The following is a 24,372-nucleotide window of genomic DNA, read 5'->3' on the forward strand; positions in this document are numbered from 1 at the left end:
ACCCAGAGGCGAGTGCGCAGGCGCAGACCCACATTTGAGTGCGCAGGCGCAGGCGCAGTCCCAGAGGTGAGTGCGCAGGCCTCCCTCAGGGTCCCTGAGAGACCCCCCGGCCCGGCCTCCTCCGCCGCCGCCCGGTGAGCGCGGGCCCTGCCGCCCCGCCGGCGGTTTTATGTATCGATGGTTTTATCTTCTACACACACCCCCGCTCCGAGCGCCGTGTACAGCGGGGCTCCCGCTCTGACGGTATTTGTTGTTGTTGTTTCTTTTCTGTCTGTTTTGATCCATATTTCTTCCGTGTTTTGTGGTAAATGAAGCGGACAGGAGTCCATTTCCACATGTGTTTGAGCAGTAAATGCGCGCGCACGCCTCAATGCCGTGAACGCCGCAGGAGATGCTCAAAGGTCCGTTTTTATCCACATTCGGAAAAAATACACACAAGAAAACATGTTCACTCTCCTCCTCTGTTGGCGCGCGGCCAGCGGGTGTTATCCCTCTGGGATAGATGCCCCATGACCACAGGCGCTCTGCAAACTCCAGGCTCTGGCATGGCGGAGCAGTGTCAGTTTTCAATTCTTTCATTAAGCCATGGGTGGAATTCCACTTCTCAGTTTTTGAGATGACATCGAAGGGTGCTTGGGATCACACCCGTTTAACCTCAGGATATTTTTTGTATAGTCATCTATTACGACGAAGTGTAGCATCCGTCCAGGACACGAGCATAATCCAAAGTAGCGCACTGCCATGGCTGCTGGAAGCCTGGCTCAGTGAGCACCAGGGACGCTGCTGCAGAGGATCCTGGTACTTAGCACCTCTGGCTGCTTCTACCATTTCATCCATGCCTGGAAACCAGAATTTAGTTAAGAGCCTGCTCTGGGTCTTGATTATGCTTTGGTGGACAAGTTGCATTGTTTGGTCTGTTAGGCTGTACGGTATTTCGAGGCGGGGTCCTCACAGCAGACATGCATTGGACTCAGTCATGAGCTCATGGCAAAAATTGAATAGAGATTTTAAATTCCTTTTAGCTTGTGGGGTTCTCTGGGACATGTGTGTCTAGAGCGTGTACCACTTGCCTGATTAAATTGCTGCCATCGCTAGCTGCAGGCATTTGTCAGCTTGAGTGACAGACATCATGGTGTCGAAAGACAGTGGGAGTGGCCTGGACCACTCGGCAACATATCCGTCGTAGTCTTCGTTTCTTTTGGCTTATCTGCTTCTTTCTCAGTAGCTGCTCAGTGGTGGCAGGTGAGGTAGTCCGCTGGGTTCTTTGCATCAGGCTGATACTCCACCTTGCAATTGTACTCCTGTACATGAAGCATCCAGTTCTCGATACAGGGTGGTGATTTAGATGCAGAGCCTAGTAAGAGGGGCACAAGGGTTTTGTAATCAGTATTGATTACAAATGTGTGTCCATAGATGTACAAGAGAAAGTGCCTGCGAAGCCCTGTGTATGGCCATAGCCTCCTTCTCAATTTGATAGTATCTTTGTTCTGCTCTTGTGACTGATTTAGTGGCACAGGCCAGGGCAGTCCGGTCACCTTGGTGCTGTTGTTTGAAAAGGACGGCTCCTAGCCCTTATAGGCTCACATAGACGGCAATGGTTGATGGTTTCAGCTGATTGAAGTATAACAGGGTGCTGTCTTCCAAAAGGACTTACTTCATTTGTTGGAACGCTTCTTCCTGAGTTGTTCCCCATATTCGTGAGGTTGTGGTATAGTCTGAAACTTCATCATCCATGACTTCTGACTCACTGGTGACAGCTTGAACAGTCTCCTTAAAGGGTTTCTGTTTCAGTGACCTGCAGACTTTGGCAAAGTGGCTATACTTTCTGCAGGCTGTGTATTTTATGCCTCTGGCCGGGCATTCGCTCGGTCTGTGAGTTTGTCCTCCGCAGTACCCACTGATTGATTTGCATATGGCCATGTCTGAACTGGGGTGGCTTGGAAAGCAAAATAACGATGGATTAAACCCAGATCGGTGGCTGGGGGTGAATGTTTTGCCATTGTGCAACATTCAGTCTATCATCTCGTATGTTTTGCTGTTCACCCTACGTCGAAAGGGTATGCCCAGACGTGGGTCCCGTGCTCACTAGGCCACTGGAGTCAAGCTATCTTGGCTGAAGACGGCTGATAGCCAGAAACTGGTCCTAGGATGCTTGATTCCGGTCAAGGAAAGAAATGGCTTGGCAGTTAGGGCTGGACTGTTCCATGAGGCACAGGGTCGAGACTGATTTGCATATCGCCATGTCAGAACTGGGGTGGCTTGGTAAGCAAAATAACGATGGATTAAACCCAGATCTGTGACTGGGATGTTTTGCCACATTCCGTCCATCATGTGTGTTTTGATGGTATGCATCTATGCCACAGGCCCGACTGAAAAAATTGTGTGAACAGTATATTCTGCAACTTCATCATCCATGACTTTTGACCCACTGGTGGCAGCTTGAACAGTCTCCTTAAATGGTTTCGGTGACCTGCAGACTTTGGCAAAGTGGTTATACTTTCTGCAGGCCGTGTATTTTGTGCTTCTGGCTGGGCATTCGCTCAGCCTGTGGGGGTTGTACTCCGCAGTACCCACATGACATCTTTGCTTCTGTAGGCCGTTTTGGGGTGTCAGTTGTGCAGCGTGGTTGGATGGCGTTGACTGGTTCTCTCTTGATGACTCTGTGGAAGAAAGCCTCCATGTAGGACGCTCTTGCTTTGGATAGTTATTTTGACCTTCCGAGTGTCAGAATGTCTTGGTGCAATTTTCCTTAAACTTGAAATACGGTTTCTCAGGTTTTGGCATATGAGCACCCTTGAATGAACTGGCCTCGTATTTGTTCTTCTTCTTCGTGAAACTCGCAAGCTCTTTCAGTCATCCATGAAATGCTTTAATCGATTCTTCTGGCTCTTGACTGGCCTGTATAAGGAAGAACTTTTCATAGTGCTTTTCTCCATTGAGTTCAATGTGCACGTTCAGAGCTGTGATCAACATTGTGTACGTCTTAGGAGTCGTTTCCACTAGGGTTTTATAGATCTCAGGGATATCTTTGCCTCCTAGGTGTAGTAGAAGTACATGACGTTGTTCGGCTGCTACGTTGGCGCTTTCGAAATTGAAATGGGGTCACTCCACCCATTCTTTCCACTTGGGTGCTTGTGATGAGGGGGCTCCCTCAACAATGAACAGCTATATGGTCGTAACTGTGACCATGATGTCGCGAATATGTGCTGTTTCGTGATTGGTCCTCGCGGAACTCGGAGTGAGTGTGTTTTTCTCACGGTACGAGCACTGTAACTGCAGGGTATGCAATACTCTTGCCTGACAGAGGGGTGGTGAGCAGTTTGTGGGGCGTATGTAGGGCCCTCCTATGGACCTGTTGCTGGCGACTGGGACCGTTGATGCTAGATTGTCTTCTTCTGTCTCAATATCTTTATTCTATGGGTTGATCCTGCTTGGGGCTGTTTTCATTGTGGTTGCAGGGTCACTTCACTGTTGTTGCTGGCCTGAGAGGTACTGTGGCCCTGGAGCTGGGTGCTGATTTGAGTGTGTTTGGATAATTTGCCTCTGCTCTTTGGCTCGCTCGTTTATTGGGGCTGAGGGCACTTTACGAACAGGTACTTCTCTACTCTTTTAATTATTTTATTTTGCTTTGAAATGTCTCATGCATAATTAGCCATTTGGCATTTGCCACAGCACTTACTGATGCCGGCGGGCCGATGTGGGTGTTCCAGAGCTGCCGCACAGTGGACGTGATCACTGCTAGCGCTGGAGGCGGCCGACGGGTTGCTGCAGGATCCTGACTGCAATCAGGGCATGGTACGAGTACTGGCCTCGTAGCCAGTGTAGAGTCGGGCCTTGCACGCTAGGCCAACACGTGGTATTAGCAAAACATATGACACTAGACGTTCTCTTGGTTACTTGCGGGCACACAACTGACTACTCAGCCATGACTGTGTATTTTTATTTGCAATACTCGCTGGACTGAACCAAAACCACACGTAGACAGGTTGAAACAACTAGACCACCCATGACGCCTATCTCGAGGTGTGCTACATTACAAGGCAATAAACAGAATGTAAAAAAGGTGTGTTTATGTATGTATGTATGTTCGTAGATGGTTGAGGTGGTATACAGAGTCTGCAGAAGGTGTATATGGCGGTATGGTTGAATGCAGAGTGTACACAAGGTATATACAGCAGTAAAAGTTTGGTGTAGTGTACAGATTGTATGAAAGGTATATATGCCCGTAAAAGGTTGAATTAGTATTGAGTTTTAAGCCAAGAGTTGATTGCAACGTCTTAGCTAAAGTAACATTGGAAGAGAAGAGTTTTCAGGTCTGTTTTGAAAGTCATCATCAAGTTAGTGAGTTCCGGATTCTTGTGCTTCCTGAGAATTGTGCTGTAAGGCATTCCCTTTTAAAGGATGGGGGTTCAAGTAGCATTGCTTTAGGGCCTACCTTAGGGGTGACATATAGGTTAAAAGGGCAGTGAACTGGATATAATGGAAACCCTATACCTAAATGAAAGGTGCAAGCACCATTTCACGCAGACTGCGATAGCAGCTCCTGTAGACACAGTTTGCATGGACTCCCATAGGTGTCACAATACATGCTGCAGCCCATCAGAGATCCCTGGTGCACCTATGTCCTGGGTACCTCAGTACTATATACTAGGGGCTTACAGTGGTACCCCAGTATGCCAATTGTGAGGTGTACAAAGTACCACCAAATTAAAAGGAGAGAGCACGGCCACTGGGGTCTTGGTTAGCAGGATCCCAGTGAACTGCAGTCAAACCACACTGACACCAGGCAAAGGGTGGGGGTATCTATGCCAGAAAGATCCTACAATCTCCATGTTTTATACTTGTAACTACGGACGAGAAACAATGAAGCTCACATTACAGCCATGGAGAATTGATAGAAAACACTTAAATGGGTAAGGCACGCACCGTTTTTAAGTATGCCAACGTTTGGTCTGTTGTTCCTTTGTTGTTTCCTGGCCAGAGGTTGTCAGGCGATAGATTGTGAAGTGTGTAACACATTTTTGGAGACATTTTACAACTCACTGAAAGAAAAGAATATTGACTTTACTCCAAGCATTATAGAAAGTCATTTGATGCACACATGCAGCTACACCAAAGGAAAAGAGAACAGACTGTGCTACTACCTCGGGGCAACAAGCGATGCCGCCACCAAAATCACAAGTGAAGTCACTCGTCCCATGAGCGCTCACGTGCATGTGAGCAAGATCTGCGAGAAACTGAAAAAGATAGACAGCCAAATCTGTGAGCTCAAATATGACCACTCCCCTGACGAAGGGCTGTACGAGCCCGAAATGCATAGGGATGCATGGGAGAAACATTGTGGATGTATTTACTGATGCTTAAGGAATACTTGTACCACATCTAAAGTGATATGGAATCGCAACAAACGTTTTGAAAATCATAATAAGAAAATAACTTGGAATGAACATTGTGTCTGACTGAACTTCATTATACCTACGGGTACCAATTAACGCGGTGCACTGGGGGACAACTCCTATTGGGAACTTGCTACTTTGAATTGGTAGAAAAGCCATGTTTTGTACAAAGAAAGAGAACAAGCAGTGGGATGTTGTTCCACATCACTATGGTTAGTTTCTGGGGTCATGTGATTAATGACATATTACAAGTACTCATGGGAGTTGTAGTTTATTTGTTTTTTTGCTGTGAGTTTTTCAGTGAAGAATGTTGAGCACAATCTTCACTTATGTGTCCTTAATAGAATTGAAATGTTCCTTTACGTTTGCTAAATGTATAATTTTCCCCAATTATTTTCCCTGCAGGACTACAGTTGCGAACGTCATGTCTTCCAAAGTGATGAACTCTGAAAATATCAGCCCTGTGCTCAGAATAAGTCAGTTGGATGCTCTTGAGCTCAACAAAGCTCTGGAGCAACTTGTTTGGTCGCAGTTCACTCAGTGTTTTCATGGGTTTAAACCAGGGTTTCTGGCACGCGTGGAGCCTGAGCTGAAATCGTTGTTATGGATCTTTCTGTGGAGATTCACAGTTTACTCCAAGAACGCCACGGTGGGTCAGACCCTCATGGACATCAAGTACAGAAATGACCTCTCTCAAACTCAAAAGTATCAGCCTTTGAATTCACAGCAGAAATTATGGTTTCTGATCTGCACTGTGGGCGGGCGATGGTTGGAAGAAAGATCTTACGATTTGTTCAGTAACCATCTGTTTGGATCAGCCTTCAACAAAACAAAAATTATTGTTAGTTTGACAGCTGGCCTTCTGAAGCTAAGTGGACTGCTGAACTTCCTGGTTTTCCTTCAAAATGGAAAATTTGCAACACTGACAGAGCGACTTCTAGGGATCAGATCTGTTTTCTGTAGGCCTCAGAGTGTCCGTCAAGTAGGATTCGAATACATGAACAGAGAACTGTTATGGCACGGCTTCGCTGAATTTCTGATTTTTCTCTTGCCTCTCATTAATGTTCAAAGACTTAAAACAAGATTATTTTCTTGCTTCAAGCCTCACCTAAGTACTTTTCCAAATTCTGAATCTGTTTCTGTGCATAGTAAAGAATGTTCTCTTTGTGGTGAGTGGCCCACCATGCCTCACACCATAGGTTGTACACATGTGTTCTGTTATTATTGTGTTAAAAGTAACTATTTGTTTGATATGTACTTCACATGTCCTAAATGTGGGTGTGAAGTGCAGAGTCTACAGCCAGTTGAATTTAAGATTGACCTCAGTGAAATGCAACCTCTCTAGAGCTTCCTATTTGCAGGAAATGTCTGGTCCAGAATGAGCACGGTGTGGAGAATAATTATCATAAAAAAGATGAACGCTTCTCAGCAAGATTTGCACTGAATTGTGTCAATTATAGTAAAATGATTGCCTTTTACTGAAGGCTTGAATTCTGATTTTCTTGGTATGTAAAAGCAAACCGAAATTTTTAATAGGATAACAATGCTTCTATGATTATTTTATAATGTGCTCGGATAGATATAATATATATTTTTGTAAGGTGTATCTGTCTTTCCTTGGATTCCTTGTTCCCAAATATTGTATATCTGGTTCAAGTGTAGGGCACCAGATCAGAATATCCAAGAGCTGAAAAGACTGTTAGTGTTAGACTTAACCAGTATCACAACAATTAATGCTTTTGTGATTATTGTGCAATGTGCTCAGATATATTACATACTTTTATAATCCATGGGATGCTGCAATCCCTGTATAAAAACCTGTTTCTAATTTCTTTACAAACGGTGACCCAGTCGCAGATTATAAAGAAAAGACATCGGAACTCAACTGTGATAACTTATTATAGTGGAGTTCTGACATCACAACACCTGCTGCCAGAGCCATCAGCCGAGGAGAAGGGCAGGTCAGGCTACAGCATAATTAAAGCAAGTGTTTATAGAACAAAAACAAACATGTCTTTCCTTTCGTACTGCTCTGTTTTTTGAGGTGTGCAGTGACAACCAGAAAGGAGACCTGTATGGCAACATGTTTATTTTTGCACTCCTTAGGTAGTCATGGAAATGATTGAATCTTTCTGCATTTTTTAACACATTCTGAGCTACTGCATTATTTTATTTTTTAACTGACTTTTATTAAACTTTTTCTGATATCCGGCACAGTGGCGCACCTCATTCTCAGCATGTTGTTGAACCATTGGGCAGTATTGAAATCATATTTATCATATCATAGGTTGGGTCCTCTGATGCGTGGTCAAGGCGTGCTCGTAGGTTGGCTCCTCTGCGTGGTCAAGGCGTGGTCGTAGGTTGGCTCCTCTGCGTGGTCAAGGCGTGCTCGTAGGTTGGCTCTTCTGATGCAGGGTCCAGGCGTGCTCGTAGGTTGGCTCTACTGATGCAGGTTCAAGGCGTGCTCGTAGGTTGGCTCTTCTGATGCAGGGTCAAGACGTGCTCGTAGGTTGAGTCCTCTGATGCGGGGTCAAGGCGTGCTCATAGATTGTGTTCTCTGATGCGGGGTCAAGGCGTGCTCGTCGGTTGAGTCCTCCGATGCGGGGTCAAGGCGTGCTCGTCGGTTGGGTCCTCTGATGCGGGGTCAAGGCGTGCTCATAGGTTGTGTTCTCTGATGCGGGGTCAAGGCGTGCTCCTCGGTTGGGTCCTCTGATGCGGGGTCAAGGCGTGCTCGTAGGTTGGCTCCTCTACGGGGTCACGGTGTGCTTGTAGGTTGGCTCCTCTGAGGCGGGGATCAAGGCGTGCTCGTAGGTTGGATCTTCTGATGCAGGTTCAAGGCGTGCTCGTAGGTTGTGTCCTCTGATGTAGGGTCGAGGCGTGCTCGTAGGTTGAGTCCTCTGATGCGGGGTCGAGGCGTGCTCGTAGTTTGGCTCCTCTGAGGCGGGGGTCAAGGTGTACGCATAGGTTGGCTCCTCTGACGCAGGGTCAAAGTGTGCTCGTAGTTTGAGTCCTCTGATGCGGAGTCAAGGTGTGCTCAAAAGTTGTGTCCTTTGATGCGCGGTCAAGGCGTGCTCGTAGGTTGGCTCTTCTGATGCAGGTTCAAGGCGTGCTCGTAGGTTGGCTCTCCTGATGCAGGTTCAAGGCGTGCTCGTAGGTTGGGTCCTCTGATGCGGGGTCAAGGCGTGCTCGTAGGTTGAGTCCTCTGATGCGGGGTCAAGGCGTGTTCATAGGTTGGATCTTCTGATGCAGGGTCAAGGCGTGCTCGTAGGTTGTGTCCTCTGATGTAGGGTCGAGGCGTGCTCGTAGGTTGAGTCCTCTGATGCGGGGTCGTGGCGTGCTCGTAGTTTGTCTCCTCTGATGCAGGTTCAAGGCGAGCTCGTAGGTTGAGTCTTCTGATGCGGGGTCAAGGCGTGTTCATAGGTTGTGTACTCTGATGAGGGGTCAAGGCGTGCTCATAGGTTGGCTCCTCTTATGAGGGGTCAAGGCGTGCTCGTAGGTTGGGTCCTCTGATGCAGGTTCAAGGCGTGCTCATAAGTTGTGTCCTCTGATGAGGGGTCTAGGCGTACTCGTAGGTTGGGTCCTCTGATACAGGGTCAAGGCGTGCTCCTAGGTCCTAGGAACCCCTTATCCTGTTCCAGCGTTAATTCAAGGATATCAGCCTCCTATCCTAAAAATCGCCACTGGCTAAATACCCTCGTAAAAAAGGAAGTGTTAATCCTTGTTGGAAATCTTCTCCACGTACTGTTTTTCGCCTGTTGAGGATTTTTGTTTCATTAGGGAATGACCAGACCGCTCCCCTTCCTGTAGATGTGTGCGGTCTAGTCTTTTTCCCTTGAGACACTTTGGAGCCTCCATTGCGCCTTTTGCGAATGCCGCGCGGCGCACATCAACTGAGAGAAACCTCTGTGTGGAACGATTTTCCAACGCTCCGTTTTCCAGTCAAGCAACCCAGAGAATAATTGTAGCGAGCTTCAGCCTTCATTTTTTAAGGAAAGTACAGAGTATTTATTTTTGGTTTTATGCTTGTGAGAGACCGGCATATTTACAAATTGCCTCAACAGAGCGCCTTGCCGGCTATACTTCACAGTCACACTTCAGAAGTGCAACACTTCAAGGAAGCTTTGGGAGACTGGTGTGTCACCGACCAAGTCGTCAGAGGTCGTAGCTGTGAGGAAACAAACATTTGCAATGCAATAGGTCTCGCATTAGTAAAAGTTTGAGCTTTTGGCGGTGCAAATAATAATGCAACACCAATATCTGTAATTTTCAGTAATGCGAGACCTAAGTATGCCACTGTGGCACAAAATGCACACACAGATGACAGAACAATGGGAGTGCGTATTTGGTAAACAAAAGATATGTGATCACGATGTAAGCTATATAGACAACATAAAAGAAAACATAATAATAGAGGGTCAGAGTGTCCTTAATTAAAGAGAATCGGAATGTCAATAAGCCAAAGGCTTTATCATGTTACAAATAGGAGCTCCCTTCACAAACAGTTACATCAGTTTATAGTTAATTCAACAAACCTCCCCCATACTCCTGGACAGTAGCAATTAAACTTTTGTTATATAGACTATTAAATAAATACTTGCCAGTGAAAAACAGTCCTGCACACACCGCCTACACTAATACTGCAGCTTCCGGAACACATACCAGAGAAATAGTACATTGCATATTGCACAACTACACGCTGGTAGTTTGATTAGAGTCAAGAAGGTGCAGTTACGAGAGCAGTTATTGAGGATATGGGGCAGAATCCCAGAGGCAGGAAAAGCAGAGCGACAGGAGGTAGGAGGGAGCGGTTACTAGGGTGGTGCTTGGGGGTAATAGGATAGAACCACCGGGGCAAAAAGGTCAGTATCCCTGGAATTACGAGGGCATAGTTACTAGGTGTGGTTATTGGAGGTAGGGGTAGAATCACAGATGTGAGAAGAGCAGAGTTAGTGGAGGGACGAGGGAGCAGTAGGGCTGGTGATTATGGGTGATAGGGCAGAACCACTGGGGCAAGAAGGGCTGGGCCACCGGAGGTAGCAATTACTAGGGCCGGTGACTAGGGGCAATAATGTAGAAGAACCTAGGCAATAAGGTTAGAGTTGCATCAGTAGCGAGTAGGGCCGTTTATTGAGGGCAGTAGAGTAAGCGTCCCCGCAGCCGGTGGTACACACATCCCGTGGGACTTGCACGCTCATGGATTATATGCTCTGGTGTTTAGGGCGAGGGCAGAGGCGGTGATGCAGGCGGCGCGCACACTAGTGGCACGCTTATGGGGCAGTGTAGTGGCTGCATATACTGGTTCATTGGCACGGGCAGTGGGCACTGAGGCTGAGGTGGCGGACACTAATTCTGAGGCAGAGATACTGGGGCACAAAGGGAAAGGGACAGAGACACCGGGGCATGAGTGTGCACGGGGTGGGGACAGGCATACAGAGCCCGCGGTAGTAGTAGTTTGTGTGTTGTGGCAGGCCGCAGCTATAGCAGGTAGGGCTGGGTAGAGTGTTTTTGATAGGGCTACAGGCACCCGGTGCAGGAGTGGGCAGGGTCACAAACACGGAAAACAGTAAATGTTAGGGGGTGGGGGGAGACACGAGGACAGGAGCTGGCATGGGGTTAGGGGCACATACATAGGGCACAGCTGGGTATGGGTTTATGGGCAGGGGGCAGGAGCAGATAGGGGCACAGACATGAGGTCAGGAGTTCAATCAGGAGGATACTAGCGGCCAGGGACATGGACACAAGGATAAGAGTGGCCAGGGACATGGACACAAGGACAGGAGCTCAAACACGGGGATACTTGCGGCCAGGGACACAGACACGAGGACAGGAGCTCCAATTCGAGGATACTAGCGACCAGGGACACAGACACGAGGACAGGAGCTCAAACACGAGTGTTAGAAGGTGGCCTGATCACTATTGTAGTGAGCACCTTGCACCAGTCCAAACGACCCTTAAGGTGATTGGTTGTAAGTCAACCTTATAGACCAGCTATCCTAGTGGTAGCATGGACAAAAGCAGTCTTAGGCTAAACTCAAGAGGGCATGTGAAGCCAGCTGTTTTACCATATGCAATCCTTTTAACATCAAATGAAAGGACACCACACAAGTTATATATTATAAAATATATATATTTATTACTAGAATAATCCCCTATACTCTATGAGCACAGAAGCACAAGCGTTAAACAAAGAACTTCATATAACATACAAAAGTTGCACAAATATGGATAGGCCCTGGTGGCCACTCAAACCATATACAAAAATAGTGTTATAAGAACCACGTCACGAACAATGGTAAGGCCTAGGGCCTTGAAAATCGCCGGGGCTACACTGGACTAACGAAGGTTAGGACATAGGAGGCCCACAGGATGCAGGTGCAGTGTCTATAGGCAACCGCGTTTACCAATACAAGTCAACGGTGCGTAAAAGTTAGAAAGTTACTGTTTTAGGAGTCTTTTGACTGGACTAGAACTTAGCCACTTAAAACTAGGACACTAGAGGTGTAAACCACTACAGGAGCACCGGAGTACTCTTGTTACCTCACCCACAGGAAGTGGGTGCATAGGTGTCAAAGTGCGTCAGGTTTCGTTGTGGAGTTCTATGGAGCCTGGAGGTAAAGATGCTGCAGACGACCAGGAGAGCAGAGTCCGGTTGGATCCAAGGGTGGATCGAAGATGTAGAGTTCCTGAAAGCAGAGGGGACAGAGTCTGAGTCACTAGCCAGTGACCAGGAAGGAACCAGGCGATATTGGGTTGCGATCAGGTGATGTTGTGAAGCTTGTCTCCGCTGCCACGTGGACCAGGAAGGATCGAGGACAACCAGGTGGTGGACACGAGCTGTCCCACAAAGGCTCTCGCTGTCGGCGGTGTTGGTTCTCAAATCGGAATCAACAGGCTTTGGAAAATGCAACCCACGCAGGACTCGAAGATGGCTTCTGGATCAGACCGGAAAGGTCTGATGGACTGCTCCTTTTCAGGGGAGCAAGGGCTAGTCTGAAGCAACCAGACCAGCGGTGTAAAGTCGAAGGTTCGTCTTCACAGAGGCCACTAGCCAACGGGCAAGTGACCGGACAACGCGTCGAGCAGGAAAATGCAAAAGGGCCCCACGCAGCACTCGGTGAGTGTGGAGAGGTGGCGAGGATAAGAGCTCAACCACGAGGATACTAGCGGCCAGGTACACTGACACGAGGATACTAGCGGCCAGGGACACAGACACAAGGACAGGAGCTCAAACACGAGGAGGATACAAGCGGCCAGGGACACAGACACGAGGGCTGGAGCTCAAACACGAGGATACTAGCAGCCAGGGACACAGACACGAGGACTGGAGCTCAACCACGAGGATACTAGCGGCCAGGGACACAGACACAGGATAAGAGCTCAAACACGAGGATACTAGCGGCCAGTGACACTGACACGAGGACAGGAGCTCAAACACGAGGATACTAGCGGCCAGGGACATAGACACGAGGCACCCTAATAGAACAAACGGCAGGGAAAGCGTTCGCTTTCACTTCCGCTTGGAAAACAAAGAAGCCCGCGAGTGCTGCGCGCGCGCGCCACTGCGAGCCATGTGCTTTCAATTATCGCGCCCGTGTCTGGGCGCGATAATTAAAAGCGATAATTGAAAAGACGCACGCAAAGGCCAATTGGGTAGCACAAAACAAAAAGCACGCGCTTAGCGTGTGCGATTCCTAGTGAAGAACTGGTTAAACCCACTTACTGGGTCTTGGCGGCGGGGGAACCGCCCAAGTCTTCCATACCTTCCATACTTAGTAAAAGGAGACACAGGAGCCTTTGTCTGCAGGATGAACCCAGATTTATTCAATAGCCCGGTGTTGGACCTGGCCTGGTGGCGTGGTTCCCCCCCACCCCCCGTTCCTCAGCTTCCTGTTAGCCCGGCTCCGTACTTAGAAACCCCTGGCTGCCCTGCCCATGTCCGACCAAACGCCCGCGGCCCGTGTTGGCCTGTCCCCGGCCACCTTCCCAGCCCGCGCACCCGAAACCCGCAAGGCCCCATTGGCCCACCGGCAGCTATTTTCCCTTCCCGAGATCACTGACTCCATGGGCTTAGCATGACCCCAGCCCCGGGCGCAGCTTAGGCTCCAGACGCCAGCCCCCGTTGGGAGGGTGAGGGCTACCCTAGCGAGAGAAGACAAGGAGTTTTGATTGCACCTCCGTCCTCCCCTGAGAGACTGGTTTCTGTCACACCTCTGGTCTTCTCCTGGGGGCCAGTTTCGAGTGCACCTCTGGCTCCAGACCTGCTGGGCGTCTGGGAATTCCCGGACGCAACCTCAAAGGGATCAAAGGACCAACTGACGGGCCGCCCCCAAAGCCTCGGACCTCCGCCTGTAAGGGTCCAGACATCAAAGAGCCCCTGGACTATATCAAGGCCCGCCCCGGCATTATTGGTGGGGTAGGTGGGTCACAGAGGAGTCCGGTAGACATAACCTGGCCTCTGGGACCACCCTTCTAACACCCGGGCTATGGAACAGAGTCCCAAGGTAGACAGAGACAAGACAGAAGAGGCTGCTACTTTACTCCGCAACTTACAAGCCTTTTATACTTTTTAATTTCAGTCTTTTGGCTGTTAGTTCATTGTTTAATCGGGCAGTGTTTTCAGTTGATAACCAGATCCAGACGACGTTTGTAGATGGTGACCTGGTCAAGGCTTGGTACACAAATCATTGTTCACTCGGCTTGATCAAGGCTCAGTCTTGCAGGTCATTGTTTAATCCCCTTGATCAAAGCCCGGTCTTTCAGGTCATTGTTTAATCACCCTGACCAAGGACCAACAGTCAGACCATTGTCCAGATAACCTGACCACGGTGTCAAGGATGTTTACCAGGCTGGGAGCAGGAGATGGAAAACAAATCATTTACACAGGGTGTGAGTGTCTCGTGGCTTTCCGGTGAATTGCAGAGAACAGGGGGGGTTGGGTGTGTGACAGTTCCTGGGCAGAAATGCAGGCTGTAAGATGGTTTTTGTCGTGTCAGTTAGAATTTCCGCAGGCATCAGCAGAAACGACCAGGTGGGTCGTGTGGAAGTGTTTGACACGAGATGGCAATGAAAAAGCAATGGAGTCCCAGTACAAATGAGGCCGATCACAAGAACACTTTTCCTCAGACCCTCCTTTTGCCATTGAGTGGAAAATACTTTAACCTCATGCGCGCTAGCGGAATTCCGCTCCTGCGCTGAGATTTTTTAAAACGCATGTTACGTGACGAGCTGGGCTCGTCATCAGCGTGCGAGGAGGCTACGCCATGACGAGCCCAGTTCGTCATCAGTGTGGAAGGGGTTAAGAAATGTCAATGTTCATAAGGCCATCTGTTTCTTGTTGGAGCATCATCATCAAATTGGTGTTGTGAATGTTAGAGGGTGGAGGCTTGATGGTCTGGACACACATTGTACAGAGCACTGGCAGGCACTGAAAGCACAAACAGCAGGAGACCAGGACAGTTACTCCCAAGGCAAGGAATATGAGGATCCTCCACCCCACTGGGAAAGGAGGCCCCAGATCCAGCCTGTGAGGGACCAGTTGCCTTCATCCAGGTGAATTTCGGAAGAAAGGCAATGCAGACTTTGGATGGCATCGTTCACTATAGGTGCGTTGTTTGTTATGTACACGCAGCAGCTGGAGCCGATCAATTTACACACACCACTACGATCAGCAAGGATGACATCTAGGACCATTCTATTCTGAAGCGTTATGAGGCGGTCCGCCTGTAGCTCTGCATTGACAGAGAGGGTGCCAGCTGTTTCTGTGATGGTGACTTTAAGGACCCATGGGGGCCTCAGAAAGGAAGAAAACGTTTAAAGAAGTCCCCGGTTTCCTGGCCTGCTGTATCCTCAGCTGATATGACACTCCTAGATGAGTGGCATAGAGCGCCATCCATTGACAGGTGATAACCTCCATGGGTAGAATACGTTGGTGGAAGGAGGAAGGCCAGATAGGAGGTACCAGACCAGTTACAGGGGAGCCAAGTGTAGGCGGCAGTGCCACAGATGAAATAGGTGTTGGGGGATGCCACCAGCTTCGGAGGAGATGTGGAGTTTAAAGCTTTTGTGATATCACACGTACTGGTACCAACTTTCTTAGTCCCTAGGCCATGAATGCAGACACTGCCTTGCACATTTATGACACTCACAGTGTCTTGTTCATCAGGCAGTATCCTTCTTGTGCGGAATCTGGAAAATTTTAGTCGATTAGTTGAGTTGAATACTACCATCTCACTGAGTTCATCTGGTGATAGTAGCGTTGTGGATGAGCTGGTCGGGCAAAAAGGAGCATTGACATGGCCAGATCTGTTCCACCAGAAGTCATCCTGAAATGTTCCAAGGGCAGAATTGGCAGTACAATTGACAGTGTAGGCCTCCTGTATCAACATCCACCATGCAAGACAAGACCCAGAAATGGAAAAGGGGTAAGGAAAGAATGGGACAGGGTGTATCATGGAATGTGGCCTCAGTCCACAAACCCAGTAGTTGGAAGTGTTCATGATCAGCTGGTGATGATGCAACATTTGGATGAAGGTGTTATTGAAGAATTCTGCACAGCGGGGTAATTTGTGGGCTGGTAGCGTGAAATACTGGTGTTCGGCAGGACTCAGGGTAGGAGTTGATGAGGTAACAGGGTGGTAGATCAGTAACAGCCAACCAAGGATAGACAGGATGAGGGAGACAAACAGTGTTACCACGATAGCCATGAAGCCTTTACTATGTCGGAGACTAACATATTGTTTCTGGATTCTGGTGTTTTGGACGGCAGCCATTGTGCTAAGCCAGGGACCCCTAGTGGCTGTCTGCGATTGGTGGTTGCTTCACTGGCCGCAGGTGCCAAGGAGCCCTATGGCGTACCTTAGTCTGACACACCAGCACTTCTCTCAGCTCGGAAGATCACAGCCCTACAGCCTATAGGCACTTGGTGAAGTCAAGGGCAAGCCTTCCCTCGGGGGCGCAAGTTATATCGGTCGGAAGTAGGGACAGTATGGTCGGGAATCAATTGTTCTTGGTGTTGAGCAGAGATAAGGGAAGGTTCCACACTTCCTTTCAGTATGCTGTCACTCTCTACTTCCGTAGATGCAGAATACAGTCTGGCATCGCTGAATGGTACAAACGTCGGGACTGTTTCTGTTTCTGAGTAACCTTGTCCTTCCCTCAGCCACTGATCATAGGGGAGGGGCAGAGGCACACGCCGGCAGTGAGAGGAATGCACCCAATTCTTCCGACCTTCTACTTTCACAGCAGTGCGGGTGGCCAGTAACACCTGACGGGGCTGTGTCCAGCAGGGCTCGGTGGCTCTTAGTACGTTGAAAGTTCCGGATCAGGACCCAGTCACCAGGTTGGATAACGTGTCCTGGGCCCTCGCTTTTGTTAGGTATGGCCTCGTGCAACTGGTGATAAAGAGTACAAAAAGGTATTAGTTAGACTGTTCAGATAATCAGTTAATACAGGGTATTCAATGCCAGACAGTTTCTTAGGCCGCGGGACACCCCATACATTGGCAGGCCTCCCGAACACAGTCTCATGGGGAGATATTCCTATTCTGGTGTGGGCCGTTGTTCTTGTGGACAGTAGGGCTAAGGGCAGAGCATCAACCCAAGTGACACCGGTCTCAGCTACTATTTTGGCCATTTTAGTTTTTAAGATGCCATTGTACACCCCCTCTAGACCTGCTGACTGGGGGTGGTTAGAAGCATGAAATTTATGTTTTATACCCAATGCTGTACAGACATACTCCATAATTTGAACCGTAAAGTGGGTGCTGTTATCACTCCAGACAAAGTGGGGCTAACCGAATTGTGGGAGGTTCTCTTTTAATAGCACTTTGGCGGTAGTGATAGCGGTGCAGTCTTTGACGGGGTAGGCCTCCACCCATCGGCTGAAGGTACAGACCACCACTAGGACATATTTCAAATTGGTACATTGGTCTATCTGGATGTAATCCATTTGGAGGACTTCAAAAGGGAAGGTAGGAGGAGTGAATCCTCCCTTAGGAGTAACTGTGCCTTTTCCTGGGTTATACATTAGGCAAATCATGCATGTTTTAACCAGCTTGTCAGCATACGCTGGTATCTTAGAGTTGTACCATGTAGGTTCCAACAGTTTACACATCCCTTTTGCACTGATGTGAGCTGGACCATGGGCCATCGTAACTACTGGTAGCACATGACTGTCAGGTAACATCCATTGTCTTTCCATAGTTGTACGGACCCAGCAACCATCAATTCCCTCCTTTGCTAATTGCTCCTTCCACACCCTTAGTTCCTCAGGAGTAGTATGGGTCTGAATATCAATCATACTCTGTACTGTGTTTTCAACCATGCCCTCATCTGCCACCCACCTAGCGGGACCTCCTACATACATTCCTTCCTTTTTTCTAAGAGCTGTTTGTCTGGCCACCTGGTCAGCAGGGCATTGCCTTTCCCAACATCATTTGTCACTTTCTTATGGGCCTTACATTTTATAATGGCCACCTTTCTGGGGAGTGTCAGGGAGTCTAACAGTCGGTGAATTAGGGGGCCATGTTGAATCTTGGTCCCATGGGAGGTAAGGAAATTCCTTTCTTTCCACAACCCCCCAAAGTTGTGGGCCACCCCGAAGGAATATTGGCTGTTAGTATAAATATTTACTGTCATCCCTTTGCTTAACTCACAAGCTCTAGTGAGGGCCACTAATTCTGCTGCTTGAGCAGAGCACTGCGGAATCTAAGCTGTTTCTACTACTTGCCCTAATGTCGTGAGGGCGTAGGCGGCTGATGTGTTACCATCTGACCCTCTGAGACATGATCCGTTTGCATACAGTGTACCTTCTGGTTCTGCTATCGGGTTATCCTGTAAGTCAACCCGTCTCTTCATCTCCTGCTCTGTCCTTAATATCCAGTCATGTGGGTCTAAGCGTGCATCCTGAGTATCCAGTGGGAGTAATGTGGCGGGGTTTAGTACAGTGCATCTTTTGATGTTAATGTGGCTGGCAAAGAGTGTCAGTTCATATCCTGTGAGTCGTGGGCTAGTGAGGTACTGTGTCTTGGTGTTATTAAGGAGGGTATCTACAGAATGGGGGAGCATCAGAGTCAGGTGGGAGTTCATGACGATCCCCGCACTCTGACGGACCATGGGGGCGGCCGCAGCTGTCGCCCGTAGGCATCCTGGGAGAGCCCTTGCAACAGTATCTAAGGTGGCTGAAAAATAGGCACATGGCCGATGGTGACCTCCGAACATCTGGGTCAAGACAGCGCACGCACAGCCATCTGTCTCATGTACAAAAAGAAAAAAATTGTTTGCTATAATCAGGAGTACCGAGGACTGGAGCAGTACACAGAGCCCTCTTTAAATCTTGGAAGGCCTGCGCATGCTCTCTAGTCCAAGGAAAGGAACTGTCTGATATGTCTTTAGTAGTGAGGGCAAGAAGAGGTTTGACCATGGCCAAAAAATTGGAAATCCACTGTCTACAGTAAGAAGTTAGGCCTATGAAGGCTCGCACCTGCTTTTGTGTTCGTGGGGCGGTCATAGCATTGATAATGGCTACACGATCAGCGGTGAGCTGCCTTCCCTCCTTCGAGATGACCTAAATAGTTCACCTTCCCTTGACAAAACTGAAGCATTTTTAAAGAGACTTTGGGGCATATTACCAAGCAATAGCGATAATTATCGCTATTGCTTGGTTAGAGACAAAAATGTATCGCCAACCTGCGGCGATTTTTATCGCAGATAAACCTTGGTATTACCAAGGTTTATCGCAAATGCGATAAAAATCAGCCGCAATGCATGAATATCGCTGAAAAGTCCGCGATATTCAGGCATTACCGAGCTAATGCTCTTAACCATGTTATTCACCTCCCATTGGATAACATGGCTAAGAACTGCTTAGCGCGAATATCTCCAAAAGTTGGTAATAGGAGATAGCGATGTTAGCGACTGTTAGCAGTCGCTAACATCTTGGCACGCCCACTTTGCATGTCATTAGTGATAAATGCAAAGTGGGGCCCAAGATGGTCGCTATCTCCTACTAGCTGTCGCTAACTGGTTGTGGGCTGGTGGGGGTAGCAGACCGGAATAACAGGCGTGGAGGCCGTATGTAGTGGGCTATTTCGTAGCCGGTGTTTATTACAGTACAAAGGTGCAATGGTATGATACAGGGAAGTAGAGAGTTCCAAAAGGATTGCGGGTTCCGGTTCCGAGGTAGGGAGTCGTCCGGGTATGGTCTTCCAGGGACAGCCGTTGGTCTTGACGGTAGTCAGGCCGATCCTCGAGGTGTCAATAGGCTCAGCTCCCGGACGGTGGTTCCTCGGAGGGGGGGGAAAAGGAGAGAGAAAATATGGCCGTTAGCTCTGTCGGTGGATCTAAGGACAAGATCCTGTTCCTTCACCGGAGGTGTTGGGGCTAGAACGACTGTGAGGAAAGGGACGGGAAGGTAAGAGGGGTGGAGATATAGCGCGGACAGGGAATAGGGTGACGTTGGTGTCGGGACGTGCAAGGGTATTTATCTACAGTCGTGATAGTGCCACTCTCACACGTATATACAATCTATACACAGTGCACGGTGAATCGTGAGGAGGGAACTATTTTATACACGGGTGTATGTACAGACTACTTATTTACACACTCTCGTAACGCCTAATATTTACACACACACGGAACTGGTACTCACTTGGCCCGCCGCAACTCCGTCCTTGAGTTGCGGCCGCTCTCCAGCGTCCTCCTCTGGACTCCACCAGTCCTCCGTCCAGACCTCGTCTCCTGGTTCCGGATCGTCTCTCTTCTCCGGGGGTTCTTCGCACGCCGTCTCCTGCTACGAGTCTTCCTGCTTGAACGCTGTGTTGTTGGTTCCTCTGGCTTTTCTGTGATCTGCCTCCGGAAAGGGGGAGGGACTTCCGGGGTCGCGGGGATGTACTTCCGCTGTGTCCCGCGTTGGTACTGGTTCCTGCAGGGAAAGAGAAAGGGGTGGAGTCCGGGTTGTTTTGGTAGTCCGGGCAACAGGGGATTGTGGTGGTGATCGAGAGGGGTAACGTGAAGAGGCCGTGCTCCCATCACACTGGTGTTAGCGACAGCTAGGTAATAGGGAGATAATTTTATCTCCGCTTTCTTGGCTTTTATAGTCAAAAAAGTGGAGATAAACCCCCTTGATAATATGCCCCTTTGTGATTATGGAGGCCAAGGTGGCGTAACAAACAGAGAGTAGCTTCTTTACATGCTGGGGCAGAATTTGCAGCAATGAGGAGGTCATCAACATATTGTAATAGTGTGGAATTATCAGGGAGTTCCAAGGAATCTAGTTGATTTTTTAGGGCTTGAATATAGATACTGGGGCTCTCGGTGAAACCTTGAGGGGCGCGGCAGAATCTAAAGCTGTCAGGATGTATAAGAATGCTGAAAAAATGATTTTTCAGGTCTATGACAGTAAAAGTGCCAGCGTTTGAAGGGACCATCGTTAAAAGGGCTGTAATGTCGGGGACAACAGGATATTGGGAGATTGTTATTTTGTTAAGGGCTCTCAGGTCAATCACAAATCGTATATTTTAGGGGAGAGAGCATCTTCATTGGTCTTTTTAAGAACGGGAATAATGGGATTGTTACAGATATTGCCACGTGTCTCCTCCACTACGCCCTTGACCATTAATTCAGATATTATTGTTAAAAGGGCCATTTCTCCTTCCGTGGGCAGTTGATACTGCCAGAGGCGGGGGAGAAGTGCACCTGGCTGGATGTGTACCACATGAGGGGATATGTTGAGACACCCTACATCAGTGTCTGATGATGCCCAGAGGGAGGAAGGTAAAGACTGCAACTCTGGTGGGAGGGGACCTGATAGATACATATAGGAAGCTGCAGTGGGGGAAATTGTTAGAGATACCCCTTGGGGACTACATGATATGGTCGCATACAGAGCTTTCAGTAAATCCATGCCGAACAAGTTTTCACTGCAACCTGTAGTAAGGACCAAGGGAGCGTCAACATGTGCAGGGCCAATATCCTGCAAAACCCACGGAGACATTCATATTGCCAGAAAGGGGTGCCTCCGGCACTGACAGACGTGCACTAGAAGACCTGGTGGCCCCATTATCCAAAAGAAAATTCTGATAATTCCCCACAACTGACATTTGAACATACGCGCCTGTTGAACCCGGCCTCGTGGCGTGGTCCCACTCCTCCCGCATGGCGGGCCCTGGACGACATCGACCCCTGTCCTCCGGCCTGAAGCGACCCCCTCCAACCTTAACGAGAGCCGCCACTCCTGGCGACCCCTGGCTCTCTCCCTCCGGAACACGGCAACCCCTACTCGCCCCACTATGCTGGTCCGACCCCTATCCTGGGCCCCCATCTCAGGCCCGACTCCATCTTGGACCCTCCACGACCGGGCCCTGTGGCCTCGGCCCGACCTCGGCCTCGGTCCCAGCGAAGCCCCGACATCGAGGCACCAAGATCCGACCAGGTGGTAAAACGGCCACTTGACGGATCAATGAGGAGAAGAGTTTCGATGGCCCTCCAGCCGTCCCCCGACGCCTGGTTTCGATCGCCCTCCGGCCTCCCTGGGCGCTGGCTCCACCCCCCTGCTGGGTTTCTGGACACTCTCATCCCGGCCCCTCTGACCCCCAGGCGCGAGGGTCCGGACATCAAAGGACTCCAGACCTATATCTGGGGCAGCTCTGGAACGGGTCAGCAGTTGTATTCTGGAGTCGAGAGACCCTGAGAAGAACTTGTGACTTTGAACCCTGAAACCATCTTTGGAGCCCTGCTGGCGCTGCCGCGGCCCGACCTCGCTGAAACCATCTTTGGAGCCTGCCGGCGCCGCCGCGGCCCGACCTCGCTGAACCATCTTCGGAGCCCTGCTGGCGCTGCCACGGCCCGACCTCGCTGAAACCATCTTCAGAGCCCTGCTGGCGCTGCTGCGGCCCGACCTCGCTAAACCATCTTCGGAGCCTGCTGGCGCTGCCGCGTCCCAACCTCGCTGGACCACCTTCGGAGCCTGCTGGCGCTGCCGCGGCCCAACCCCGCTGAACCATCTCGGAGCCCTGCTGACGACGTCGCGGCTCGACCTTGCGGAACCCCCCAGCTTGAGGACCGAGAGCTGAGTGGAGGGTACCCCTGTGCCAGGCTGGTACTAAGACTGTCCCGCTACCCCATTCCCACAGTTACCGAGACATTAAGGATCCCTCGATCCGTTTGTACATATTGCGGAAAGAACCTGCCTTGATTGCTGATAAAAACTCTAAGAACCTATCCTTGTGTGGTGTCCTTTTGTAGTGGTGTGATTGCTCGGCTGTATGATTCTAGGATAGGAACCTCACCAGGAGGCCTCTCGACGGCGCTCGGCCAACTCCCGAAGGAGAGGTGGGTCTCGGGGTGGTCGGCCAGACAACTTCTGCCTCCCCCTAGGATCGCCTTTCTAACAGCGCCCCTTTGATCCACTGGAATTTCCACTCTGGTAATACCCCTTTCCTGGCTGTCCTATGCTTGGTAGGACCCTGTCTCATCAACTTCATCATAATCAACATTGTAATAAGTGCGTGTTGCTTTGTACCCATCAAGCCTATTGGCCGGGCACTGCCGGACAGGAGCGTCATCCCTGGGCCTGCGTTCTTTATCCTGTGGATAGGGCGGGCCATGGTCCCTAGTCGGCCTCCCCTCCCTGGGAGCGCAAGGCCGAGTCTTCCCTGTTCGGATGTTTTCAGCTAACACAGGACACTCATCTATCCAATGGCCATACCCCTTACAATGTTTGGAGGGTTCCCGTACGTTGAGGGCTGAAGGGGGTAGACTGGCGAGCCCCTGGAGGGGGTTGGGGTTGAGGTCTGAAATTTCCGCGGGTGTCGGGAACTCGGGGAGGGTAAGCCTGCTGCAGAAGTGCCTTAGTCTTAAGATCCCTAACCTTTTTACTTTCCTTGTCTCTATCTTCATTCTCCCTATTCTCGTGATATTGTGCCATAGCCAAGATACCAGTCGTAGTTTGGGCAGACCACGTACTTTCAACTTTCTTAAGCCTGGCGGAGATCTCAGGAAGCAAGTTGCTGACAAACTTATTGACAAACACTGGGCCAGAACCTGGGGTCCGGGGATCCAAACCACTATGTCCCTTGTATTCTGTCTCAAAACGGGTAAAGAAGTCAGCCACATTCTCATCTTTTCGCTGCCTACAGGGGTTTATTTTATCCCAATTAATGACAGTTTCCGGCAAAAGTGTTTTCATAAACGTTATTATTTTTCCGGGCAAAGTCAGGATAGCAGCTTTTGGTTTAGTCCCTCCTACTCTTGCTTCTTCCATAGCCTCCAGGTCAGCCCATTTACCTCCCAACGCTACTTCAGGGTCAGTATGTCGAATTGTGTACCAAATTTCAGTGGGGACAACTGTACCAAAAAGTAAATCTATATCCTCAAGAACGAGAGTACCTGCAGATATAATCTGACCTAATTCTCTGTAAAAGGCAGCCGGATTCTTCCGGGAATCTGGAAATTGTCCTTTTAACTGCATTACTTCTGTCCTTTTCCAAGGAACATGAACCCAAAGCCTGCGCCAGTGTGCCTCAACAGCCCCTCGCCATTATTTTGGGCATCGGTAAGTGCGTTAACAAAGACAGGGGCTGCCTCTCTCATTGGCATAGCTGTTTCTAGAGGGGTGTTGGGAAAAGTGGTCATATCACGGTAAGCCATTAAAGCAGAAATAGTGCCAAACATCCCCTCTCCCTAAACATCGCCTCTTTTTATTTGCGACCTAAGGACCATTAATGTATGTATGTATGTATGTATGTATGTGTGTTCTTATATAGCGCTCAACTTACCCTAGGGCATCTCGGCGCTTGCATTGGGAACCCGTCCTGGCTTTTCCCTGTGAGATAACCCGTACTGGGTATCCCCAAGGTGAAAGCCAGGCATCCCGCCGGAGGGGGGCCGTTGTGGAGATTAAGCAAGCTTATTGCCCAGAGCTGCATAGTGTGAACTCGTGCTTAGAGTGGGCACCGAAGCGAGAATTATCGAGTCCGGGG

At 49.4% G+C, this 24,372-nt stretch overlaps 2 protein-coding genes across 3 annotated transcripts in view; one reads left to right on the plus strand and one right to left on the minus strand.

Moving 5' to 3' along the window:
* The window catches only part of FPGS (folylpolyglutamate synthase), a 393,648-nt gene that overhangs the window by 363,507 nt on the left and 5,769 nt on the right, over window positions 1-24,372 (minus strand). For both annotated transcript variants that reach the window (XM_086950762.1, XM_086950761.1), the window contains exon 2: window positions 4,927-5,042. In XM_086950762.1, the coding sequence (XP_086806888.1) occupies window positions 4,927-5,042 (116 nt within the window). The remainder of the gene's footprint in view (window positions 1-4,926; window positions 5,043-24,372) is intronic.
* On the plus strand, window positions 26-7,405 carry LOC147662958 (peroxisome biogenesis factor 2-like). The gene is made up of 2 exons (XM_086950766.1): window positions 26-243; window positions 5,802-7,405. The coding sequence occupies exon 2, from the start codon at window positions 5,821-5,823 to the stop codon at window positions 6,739-6,741; it is 921 nt and encodes a 306-aa protein (XP_086806892.1). The 5' UTR covers window positions 26-243; window positions 5,802-5,820; the 3' UTR covers window positions 6,742-7,405.

This window comes from Lissotriton vulgaris, unplaced genomic scaffold, assembly GCF_964263255.1.
Source record: "Lissotriton vulgaris unplaced genomic scaffold, aLisVul1.2 SCAFFOLD_995, whole genome shotgun sequence".
NCBI lineage: Eukaryota > Metazoa > Chordata > Amphibia > Caudata > Salamandridae > Lissotriton > Lissotriton vulgaris.

Coding starts and splice junctions, on each gene's coding strand:
- LOC147662958 (XM_086950766.1), top strand. CDS start 5,821: ATGTCTTCCAAAGTGATGAACTCTGAAAATATCAGCCCTGTGCTCAGA.